This window comes from Bison bison, unplaced genomic scaffold (assembly GCF_000754665.1).
Source record: "Bison bison bison isolate TAMUID 2011002044 unplaced genomic scaffold, Bison_UMD1.0 scf7180017864377, whole genome shotgun sequence".
NCBI lineage: Eukaryota > Metazoa > Chordata > Mammalia > Artiodactyla > Bovidae > Bison > Bison bison.
In genome coordinates, this window is record NW_011494949.1 from 851,514 (window position 1) to 863,103 (window position 11,590).

Here is an 11,590-nt window from a genome sequence, read left to right on the forward strand (position 1 = left end):
CCTAAAGAGAAACACAGCAGCAGCCGCAGGAGCGTGCACGGGTTCTGTAAACTTGTAATCACAGGTGTCAAACAGCGAGCAGCATTTTCCCAGGAAGACAGAAGCCCTGGGAAATACCACGGTGCGGGGGCCGAAGCCATGTTTCCTTGACAGAAGTTAATTCTGAACTAAGTATTCCAGGAAGGAAAGCGGGGGGACGTTTTTACATGTCTATCATTTGTCCTCGGAGGGCACGGAACAAATATGTTTCTTAACGCGCGACACCAGCATTATTCTGGGTGCCTCGGGCTATATGCTGTTTTCCAGTTTGCAGAATTGCAGGCTTAGAAAACAATTCTGCATTAAGAGGAACACACAGTCCCGGCCGATCATAACCACACGGAAGCAGACCCTACCAGCCAAGGAAGGGGTCTAGGCGGGAGACGGTCAGGGCGGGGGCGGGGGGTTCCATCTCTCCCCGCTCCCCTCGCTCCCAAGGCCCAGAGGCCCCCAGCAGTTTGTGTCCTGCCTGACCTTGGCTGTCTCCTGTGGTTGTGTCCACGTCTACTGTGGGTGTGTCCTCCTCTCCTATGGGTGGGTCCACCTCGCGTTCTGGCTTGGAGACACGCCTGCCTGCTCTTTCCCGAGGAAGCTGGGGCAGCCCCAGCGAACGGTGGTTCTGGTTGGGAGCTAAACCTGGAGGTTCCCCCTTCTCCTGAGAACCAGGTCTCCAACCACCTGCCCTGGGGCCGAGCTGCAGCCCTCTCAGCCCAGAGTTCCCTGGTGGTCTTGCTGGGGGGTCTCCAGGGGCCCTTCCTCCCTGGCCCTCAGCCCAATCCCCTTCTAGGCCATGGCCCGGCCACCACTCAGCTTTCTGGCCTGGAGGGGAGGGGACAGAGAGGTGCTGGGGCCTCAGTCCCCAGAGAAGCTCACTCAACTTCGTCCAAATGGGGCGTCCGACCCTTGTCTCAGAACTGTCCCCGAGGGACACTGCAGGCGGCCTGACAGACCCAAAGCTGGACAGTGGACCCTTAGGACTCGCCAGCGTGGTCCTCAGCGCCAGACCCCAGCTGCTCACCGCGTCAACACCCCAAGGAGTGCAGCCCCGGCAGGCAGAGCGGTTTCCCTCGGCTTTGTAATTCAGATCAGCACACACATGTACACACATGCACGCAGGCTCCCCACATGTGCACACACCACACGCGTGAACACACATATAGGCACACATGGAAACACACACACATAAACACACATGTACACGCAAGTACGCACGTGCATATAGGCTCCCTGTGCACACATACACTACACGTGTGTACACACATAGGCACATGTCATACATGGGAAAAGGCCCCACGCGCAAACACATACATGTACACACATGTGCACACGTGTGTGCAGGCTCCCTACATGTGCACACACAGGCACACACCACACATGGAAACACACCCCACACCTGAGCACACATGTACACACATGCATGCAGGTTCCCTGTGTGCATATGAACCACACATGTGTACACACATAGGCGCACATCACACGTGGAAACACACCCCACACATGAACACACATGTACACTCACGTACACAACGCACAGACTCCCTGTGTGTGAGCACACACCACACATGTGTGCACACACAGGCACACATCACACATGGAAACACACCACACACATGAGCACACACATGTGCACACACCACGGGCACATGCAGGCACCATGCATATGCACATACAACATCCACACATGCAAACACGCTGCACACACGTATACCACACACGTGCACACGCACACACACCATGCGTTCAAAGGAGCCCCAGTGGATCTCCTCACTCATGCACGTACCGCATGCACACACGCAAACACACCACACACATATATACCACACGCGTGCACGCACACACACGCCATGCCTTCAAAGGAGCCCCAGTGAATCTCCTCATCATCAGAAGTCTCCCCTAAGGTGACCGAGTCACTGGAAGTCCCTGTGGGTGGTCCTGAGCAGGAATCAGGACCTGGGCTCTGGGCCGGCACTATTAATGGTTCTGGGGAAAGCCCACCCTGCCCTTGCAAGTTCAGCTCATGAGAAAACTTCATGACGCGGTTTCTCAGAGGTCATTGCTCTGTTTGCAAGTCATAGCGGTCAGGGTCTCTTCCTGTGGCCTCAGGTCCAGCTGGGAAGGGTGGGTTAGGGAGGCTGGTGCCTTGTTAAGTGGACTCCCCGCTTCGCAGCGCCTTCTCTGGGGCTCGAGTTGGGCCCAGGGCGCCTGCTCCCTGCCCAGCTCCCACCTATAAATATCATCAGTGGCAGGTCCCCTGTCAGCACAGCTGATGGACGGTCCTCACCTGCTATTACGGCCTGTGACTGCGCGGAAATTAATTTAAGTGGTAGTTAATTTCTAATGAATTCCACTCAAGCGGTTAATACGGTCCCTGGGTGTTATGGTAACCTTCACGGATCACTGCTTTATGTAAATAAATTCTACTTTACGCTGGTTTATTAGAAAAGAGAGCGAGATTGGGGAGTCTGGCTGGATCTTGTCTGCAAACACTCACGGAGAACCCTCTGCAGGAACTTGGTTTAAAAGGGAGGTGGGAACACCCATCGGACTTCTCCTAGGTGCTGAGCTCCCTGGGGTGCTAAGCCACCCGTCTCCATGCTCTGGGCAAATATCTCCAAGTCTGGTGTGTTCCGGAGGAGAAGGAGGAGGAGAGCTTTCGCCTTAAAAATCCTTGCAAGTTCCACGGCAGACCCGTGAGAAGATGGCCTCTGAGGCCTCCGTCTGAGGCTGCGGCCAGCCGGGGGCGGGGGGTGCCTGGGCAGGAGGTGCAAAAGGCTCTCGGGGAAGTGGACCCACCTCTCCGTGCATGGGGGTGGGGGCTTCCGCGCCCCCGAGGAGATGAAGGTGAGGATGACTCTTCAATGACCCCCGGGTCTGTGTGCAGCGGTGGCATGAGGCTGGGGCTGGACCTGACGGGGTTGCCAGCAGCTGGTACCCAGGCGCGTCTGGAGTTTACACAGATGACCTGGGCTCACCCGTCTGCTCTTCTAGCTCAGACGGCCTTCCCAGCACCCCAGATGTGCAGCTTCAACGACAGGCATTTTTTCCTTACAGTCCTGGGGGCTGGACGCCTGAGACCGAGGTGTCAGTGGGCTCTTCCCAGGCCCGCGGAGGCCACCTTCCCGCAGTGTCCCCACAGGGCGGAGCATGAGCTCCCTGGGGCCTTCACACACCAGGCAGGCAGCGTGTCGGGGCTCCAGGGCCCCACCCTTGCCACCCTGTCTAAGTGCGCTCCCCAAAGCCCCGTCTCTGACTGCCACGCTGGGGCGAGGGCTTCCAGGCGGGATCAGGGGGCCACTGGCGTCTGGTCGGTCCCGCTGCGGCGCGCTGGCCTTCCGTCTCCCCAGCTCCATGCTCTCACGCGGTTCCTGCCTCTGGGGCCGTCTCCCTCTCGGGTCGGGGTCTCCCCCACTGTGGCTGTCGGGTGTGGCCATGGTGGAGTCCTCTCATCTCACACGGGCAGCTGGCTGGCCAGACTGACCCCTGGGCTTCTCGCCCACCTCCCCCTGAGTGGCGTCCACCTGCCAGCCTTGCTGATCTTGCTACGTGGCCACTGAAGGCTCCCAGGGCGGGTGTCCAGGAGGTGCCTGGAGGAGCCAGTCACTGGGAGGACACTCTGGCCAGAGTCCGACAGGGCTGCACCCTGAGAAATGAGCGTCTGGTGTCCACAGGCCACTGCTTGTGGGTCTCTGCTACACGGTTTGAAAGGACTTAGACAGGCTGTCCAGAGAAACGGACCCAGAGGGATGCAGTCTAGGAGCTGGCCTGTGAGAGCCGGGGGCCCACGTCTGGGGACCTTGGGGAGGTGTGACGTCCCCACCGCGCCCACACCTGCAGGCTGGGGACTCTGGCGGGGCGTCTGTGTCGGTCTTGGGCTGAGTGCCTCCTTCTTGGGCCAGTGGACTTGGCTCCTGGCCTTGCCCTGGTCGGGTGAGGCCTGCCCACAGTGGGAGGGTGACCCACGGGACTCAGAGGCCGTGGCTTGCATGCTCGTCCAATCCACGGGGGCCTGCTCGTCAGACGTCCAGGCCAGTGCCTGCCCCCGCCGGGGCTCACCACCTGCCTGCCCCATGTGCTGTCTCAGCGGCCAGCGCTCTGGGTGGTCAGGCGGTCACCATGGGCACCTGCTGCAGCTGCAGAGCCAGCTGAGGGTCTTTGCAGAGAGCGACTGGTCGAGACCCCTGACCCAGAAACCCTCCTGGCCCCCAGAACCTACGCAGTCCAGGTGGCACCCCTGCCGCACCGCACCCTGTGCCCCTCCCGTGGTGGCCGGAGGGGCACCCCTCGCTTCCCAACCCCAGGCACTGCCCCTCCAGGCCTGGGCAGAGGCGGCACTGCGCCCACCTTCACTGGGCCACGCCGGTCACCAAGGGCCGTTTCCGGAGCAGGGAGACACATGTCTGCCCACCCCCCACATGACAGACCATCCCGCCTCCCACGAACACGCCCCGGATCCTGCTCGCTGAGCCTCAGGCTTCTGGCTCCCGTGGCCCTGTCGGAGGCCCCGGAAGCCCCAGACCAGAAACTGTTTGCGCTTTGCGGCTCTGCTGGGACCATCGTTTCCCCCACTCGGGGCTGATCTGCCACTATCCAGGCCACTACCTGACTCACGGAGGCGCCCAGGCAGGTGTCCGTCCGCCCTGCAGACCAGTGCCCTGTGTCCACACCCACAGATGGCTCCCTTGCGGCTGCGGATGCCCCGTGTTTCCTGCCAGCCCACGGAGTTTATCCCCACGCAGGGATATAGCCTCAGCCAAGGCTCGAAGTGCGAGCTTAGGGTCTTGATCTGAACACTTCCCCGAAAGCCGGGCAGCTGGAAGGCTGTGCCGCGTAAAACTGCTTCTCACGGGATCAACTGAACTTGGAGTCACACATCCTCCCCGGCCTGCCGCTGGGGGCCATCAGCCTGTCGCCCCCTCACCGGGGTCCTTCCTGCTCCCGTGGTGCCTCACCCCCTCATTTGGACTGGGGGTGGGGCGTCCTCGATTCTCAGGTCTGTCCCCCCGCCCCAGCCCAGCCTGGGCAGAGCCCCCCGGTCACCCTCAGCTCCCTGCAGTCTGCCTCCGCGCTCCTGCCCCACACCGGGGAGCCTGGCTCACCACCCGCCCGGAGCACACCCGGGACCGCCCCAGCCTCTGCCCCCGGGCTTTCTGCCGCTCTGCCTGCCTCCCGGGGGAGGGAACCTGGGCAGCGGAGCCCCGTATGCAGCTACAGGCAGTTTCTCCTCCTTTGCGTCCAGGGCAGTCTCTGGCAAGTAAGCAAAATTGCTGGGTGAATTGGGGAAAGTTGCTTAAAAGGATGAAAGGGATGAGGACCAGGGGCAGCTGGTGTTCAGTTTGTGCTCTAACCCTTCCCTTTCTGACTGCCTGGAATGTTGGACATAATAGCTGGAGCTCCAGCCACCATACTGTGTCAAGAGGGTGCCATTAGAATAGAAATCAAGCACCGAGAATTACGGGTAACGAGAGGACAGAAAGCGATGCTGCCGTAACAGCCCGCAGCCTTCTGATGGCCTTGCTCCGTGCCATGGGCGAGGCACTGTGTACTTTGTTCGTGTGTGTGAGTGCTATTTCCAGCCTCTGTCTCCTGCAGTGGAGACAGTACACAGTTGATTCATACTGTCAAGCTATCAGCCAGCACGACTGCTATGTAGGAATCCATATACCTGCCAGGTGTCTGGCGCAGAACATAATGCGAAAGAAATGGACAAATGAGTGTGAGTCACAAAGTCTGATTCACTTCCCAGAGAAGACTCCTTGATTCTATCATCTCAAACAACAAGCTAGGCAGTTAAACCAATAAAAGTTGTAAGAGAAAAGCTGGCTTCGTTTTAGAATAGGCGATTCCGTATCATCAACTACCGAAAGAATCATTACAGCTTTAGACAGAAATCTTAGGAGAAAGCCGCACTCTGGACTTCCTGAAAGGCTGAAATGAACTGCCAGTATTTCTGCACTGTGGTTTGTTTTGTGCTTAGTATAATGGCATCACTATATAAGGAAGAACACGCATCACTTTCTGGGGAGAAGACAATGAATCTTTCATGATGCCAGCCAGACGAGGAATCTGTCTGAGCTCCCACGTGGGAGCTGGTTGACTGGGTCCCAGAGGCTGGCCAGAGCTGGCTTCCAGACAGCTCTCTTCCTGTTTAAGCACCACGCAGCCACCCCCAACTACTCTTGCAAGACAGCGCTCTTTGTTCCGTCAATTTCTCATTCTTTTTTCCTGTGCTTTTTAAAACTGAAAAATGAACCTGGAAGAAAAAATAACTGATCTCTAATTGGAAATCACAACCACCAATTACAAAACAGGACAAAATGCCTTACACAGCAAAAAAGTAAAAAGAAAAAAATTCATACAGACGCAGCAAAATGCCCTAACCTGAAAACAACACTTACATTATCCTACATCAGCTTGTTGAAGACACTGGGGCAGAACCGCCTGGGAACGGGAGGGTGCCCCGCGGTTGTTGACACGAGCACCGTCCAGATGTCCTCAACTTTAGGACAGTGCTCAAAACAGGGCAGGTCCGGGAGTTGCAGGAATTTGCTTGTAGATTCTCAGGACTTAAAGGATGATCAAGCTTGCTTCTGGGGAGAGAGCCTGGGTCTGGAGTTGGAGAGAAAGACCAGCACTGCATCTTGGGCATCGTTTTGCATGTTGAACAATTTGAATACATCATCTAGTAGCGATAATTAATTTAAGTGAAAATTGTTTTCAAAAGTGTTTGATACCACTTGTAGTGAATCAAACAGCACCTCCTGCCAAAGCTATGTCTTTAAAACCCGAGTATGTGACCCTACCGGAAACAGGTCTTTGCAGACGTGATGGAGTTAGTGATGTCGTGATGAGATGGTCCTGGACTAGGGGGTGAGAATGCATTTCTGTTGCTTGAAGCCACCAAGGCTGAGAGTTTGTTACAGCAGCCCAGGGAAGTGACACTCCCACTTTTGCCCCTAAATCATCTTGGCTTCTAGCCAGGATCACTAAGTTCTTTCCTTCCTTACTTTCCATCTTAAACTTGTGCCCATTTGGAATGAACCAGGGGGGCACTCTGTAAAGCCGATCAGCTCATAAGGCACAAGAATAAAACATGATCCAACAGCTGCTTACCCAGCCTCTCCAAAGCACAGCCAGAGAGCTGCTGTGTCAGGGGAAGGATTTTACTCTCAAAACAGGTCTTTTTCTCATTCTTCCCAAAGAATAAATTCCTTTATCATGATGAAAAAAACGATTCAGTGAGTTCTTAAGACTTCACATTTTAAGTTTAGGGAGAGCCCATTGTTTGAAGATTTAAATTTTGCAGCAACCACAAAAAGCCAAAAACAGCCCAAGTGCCTGTGGGAGGAAGGATGGGGTCCTCGTTGGGAGGAGACAGAAGATGGAAGGAAACTTCTCAAACAACTGCCTGGTGTGTGATTTGATAAAGAAATACATGTAAGTCAGGTGGAGAGGACAGTACAAGCTGGGGATGGGCAGAAACCACGGTCTCCTTTATTATGCTTTAATTTTTATTTTTAATTGGAGGATAATTGCTTTGCAATGTTGTGTTGGTTTCTGCCACACAGCAGTGTGAATCAGCCGTAAGTATATGTACAGCCCCTCCCTCCTGACTCCCTCCCACCCCTCCCCCTATCGCTCCCCTCTAGCTCTTGTGTGCTCTTTAACTTCTTTCTGTTTACTTACTAACTCTGGCTTTTTTGGTCGCACTGGGTCTTCGTTGCTCTGTGTGGGCTCTCTCCAGTCTGGGTAAGCGGGGGCTTCTCATCACTGCGGCACCTTCTCGTCAGGACGCACAGCTCTAGGCTTACTGGCTTCCGAATTTGCAGCATGTGGGCTTCGTTGCTCTCAGGCAGGCGGAATCTTCCCGGACCAGGGATTGAACCCATGTCCCCTGCGTTGACAGGCAGATTCTTAACCACTGGACAGCTAAGGAAGTCCCCACTTCATCTTTTAAGATTAAAGAAGTACAGAAGGGGAAAAGAGCATGGAGGGCCCTCAAAAAATTAAAAACAACTACCATATGATCCATTAACTCCACTTCTGGGTGTTTATCCAAAGAAAACAAAAATATTAACTTGAAAAAAAATCTGCATCCCTGTGCAGCACTGTTCACAGAATGAAGATACGGAGTCAAGCTGAGCGTCCAATGTCGTTGTTCTTTAGTCGCTGAGTCCTGTCTGACTCTTTTGTGACCCCACCTGCCAGGCTCCTCTGTCCATGGAATTCTCCAGGCAAGAATACTGGAGTGGGTTGTCATGCCTTCCTCCAGGGGATCTTCCCAAACAAGGGATTGAACCCAGGTCTCCTGCATTGCAGGCAGATGGTTTACAGTCTGAGCTACCAGAGAAGCCCCAAAAGAAAGGGTTCAAAGTTCCAATTGAAAGCTGCTAAGACTAAACCTTAGAAGTGCTCAGGACAAGGAGAAAACTCTGTGACCACACGTGGTGCCTGTTAACTAGGCTATTGTGGTGACTGTTTTGCAATATACACAAATACTGAATCTTGATGTTGTACATCTGAACCTAATATAATGTCATGTGTCTCAACAAAAACCGAAGAAAGAAATGCTCAGAATGAATTGTACTGGGTTCCAGCTTCGGGGGCTCACGCTCCGGGCATCCCTCAGCCCTCCCAGGAGACTGAGGTTGGAAAGTCTTGAATGCAAGCAGGCGCCTGCAGCCTCGGGTCGGCTCCGAGCGGCGGCTCACTGATGTCAGGTGAAGCCGGGAAAGGCAACTGCGTCCTGGCTGGACAGTGGCGGCGGGAGGGGGCGGGGAGCGGCAGGCCCCGCGTGGACAGCTGGCTGTCATCCTGCTTCAGGGAGGCCTGGGAGCTCGGACTCCGGGCCAGTCCATCATGGCGTCAGCCCGCACACACATTGACCCTGACAGACGGGGCCCCCTGGGTGCGTGGCTGGGGACAGGAGGGGCCTGCAGGGGCCGAGGGTCGCTTTTTCTTTCTCCATCTTTCTGGCTCATTCTTTTCAGTAAGCAGATTGTTCACAGAAGTTTACATTTTCCTCCTAGATACCACTTATCAAAGTGAGATATAAACCCAACTCCTCAAGAAACCTACACCGAAAGTAAACCTGCATTCCCATCCCATCCCACCCTTCCCCGAGAACCGCAAACACTGCTGTCTTGGTGTGCATTGCCCCAGAGCTTCTTACACCGTTTCCCAACTATTTTTACTTGGAAAACACACATACACATTTCTAAGAGTTTATTTTGTTCACAAAAGAAGACACGCTTTGTACCCCGACGTCCAGTTTTCTTTGTATACTTGATAATCAGAAACTCGGGGCTGGTGTTGGTCACGGCTCGGAGAGCCCTGTCACTTAGCTCAGGGCCGCGTGCCCTACGCTCCTGGGACCACGTCATCATCGGTTTGACCATGCGCCCCCGGCAGAGCCTTTGACTGCTTCTTCTGCCCTGATAAGCGCAGCCCATGGATTCCTGTGTGTGCAAGCATCTCACTGAGATGACGCCCAGAGCGCAGTCAGGAAGAACGTGCGTTTTACACACAAGAGTTGCCTGGTGTCTGGAGGCACCGCCACCTGCAGTTTATGGGAAGCTCCGTTCATGGCCAGAGTTCCCCATGGATAATGTGCTTCTTAACGCCTGCAAATCTGATGGGCAGACACGCACTCCGCGTTTGTCTCATTTCCTGGTTACTGGTGAGACACCCACAACTCTGTGGGGCCGCCTGGATGCGTGCCTGTTCACGCCTTCCACCCATTGTTGTCAGCTTGCATGGCCCTTCCCCGGGGATGCTCTTTCTGGCACCTGAGACCTTTACCCTGTTGTGTGGCCCTCACACACGGGCCCCTGTCTTGTTCCATAGGACGTGGTGACAGTACCCCTTGCCCTGGGGGCTGAGGGCAGCGAGAGGGAAGTGTCCACACCTTCCGGGGGTGTCATGGACTGGTACCTCGGGCCTGGCTCCTGGCTGGTAATGTAAGAAAACCTGGACCCCCGAGGTTGCACTTCTCAGAGGGGAAGCAGGAGGGCAGGACCGTGACCTCAGCATGGAGGGAGCCACCCTGAGAGTGGGACCCTGTACCCTGGACTTGAAACCTCAGGGCCGGGACTGGCTCCCCTTGGGGACCAAGAGCCGGGCCTTGGGTGGCCTCTCCGCAGCAGGAGGGAGGCGAGGCCACGCCAGCCTGGGGGATCTGATGCTCTTTCCATCGGAGGGCAGTGCTGATGTGCGTACTCACGAAGCCATTGACTCCTGGACTTCATGGAGCAGACGGAGGGGTGTCGGGGCAGCAGAGCAGGAGAGCAACAGCTGTTCCCACCAGGTGTGGAGTGCACCTGCCGGGCAAGCCTGTCTAGTGTCTTCCTTCTTGACCCCCGGCGTCCACACTGTGCTTGAAAGATCGTCACGGGTTGCTGCCTCCTGACCTCGGCTGATCTTCCTGTCGTGCTGTGATCCGGGGCTGTAGTGCTGGCCCATTGGGTACCGGGAAGAAGACAGTCGTTCTCTGACCTTTAAATAGGGACGAGCGAGCCCCAGAAAAGAGCGACTCACACATTCACCACTGTAGCCTGTGACGGGTGACCCCGGACACCGGCTCCAGATCACAGTCTGTGGAGTCCACAGAAGCAGTTCTGCAGACTCAGTTCATACCCACTGAGCACACACACTCATGCACCCATGCAGACAGGGCACACAGCAGCTTACAAGGGCATGCATGTACACACGGCACCCACACATACATGGACACACGTATGCACGCACACTTCTAGTCTCAGACCAAGGATGGTAAACGCATTAAATCAATATCCAAAATACATTTATACAGGTATAAACGAGTTGACTCTTCTGCGACCTACAGATGGCTATCCAGCCCTCCCCGGCTCACCCTGGAGACAGGAATGCTGAGGACATGAATCTGAATCCACAGGCTGCAGCGTGGGTGTGGCTGAACAGAGACAGGGCAGCCTTGGAAGAACATGCCCTCTGACTGGACAAAGCCAGCTTTCCCTCCACCGGACGCCCATCTGCCTGCCTGAGCACCAACACAGCTGAGTTCACACTGGAGGTAGGAGGGCCCCGGTTCCAGGTGGGGCTCTGGCTTGGTCGGGTCCCGGGCCACAAGGAGGTGAGCCGCAGGCCAGGCCGCAGGGGGTCTGCTCGGTGGAACGCTGCAGGGTGTTCACGTGCCACTGTCCTCTCCGTATGGCAGCACCGTCTCCCGGGCAGGGCTTCTACATCTGTCTCTGCTTGTGCTTTGGGTTGGTCTTGCAGTAGATGAACCAGCGCCCGCGCCTCTTCACCAGGTAGCAGCCCTTGCAGCGCTTCTTGAGGACGCCCTTGGTCTTGAAGCCCAGGGCGGGCTGCAGGCCGAACGCCGGGCGCGCGGCGAGGAGCGCGGCAACCAGGCCGGGGGGCGTGTGAGTGGCAGGGCCGGCGCGCGGGGGACCCTGCGCGAGCGCGGAAAGCGGGCGGCCCCCCAGCTGCAGCAGCGGGCCCACGGCGGAGGCCACTCTCCTTAGGAGGCCGGTGGCCATGTCGTGGCTGGGGACGGAGAGGAGAAGTTGTCACA

At 56.2% G+C, this 11,590-nt stretch overlaps 1 protein-coding gene across 1 annotated transcript in view; it reads right to left on the reverse strand.

Moving 5' to 3' along the window:
- Positions 1 to 9,247: 9,247 nt before the first annotated feature.
- The window catches only part of MRPL36 (mitochondrial ribosomal protein L36), a 5,782-nt gene continuing 3,439 nt past the window's right edge, over positions 9,248 to 11,590 (reverse strand). Inside the window, exon 3 of the mRNA XM_010857139.1 lies at positions 9,248 to 11,562. Coding sequence (XP_010855441.1) covers positions 11,253 to 11,562 — 310 coding nt within the window. The 3' untranslated portion in view covers positions 9,248 to 11,252. The remainder of the gene's footprint in view (positions 11,563 to 11,590) is intronic.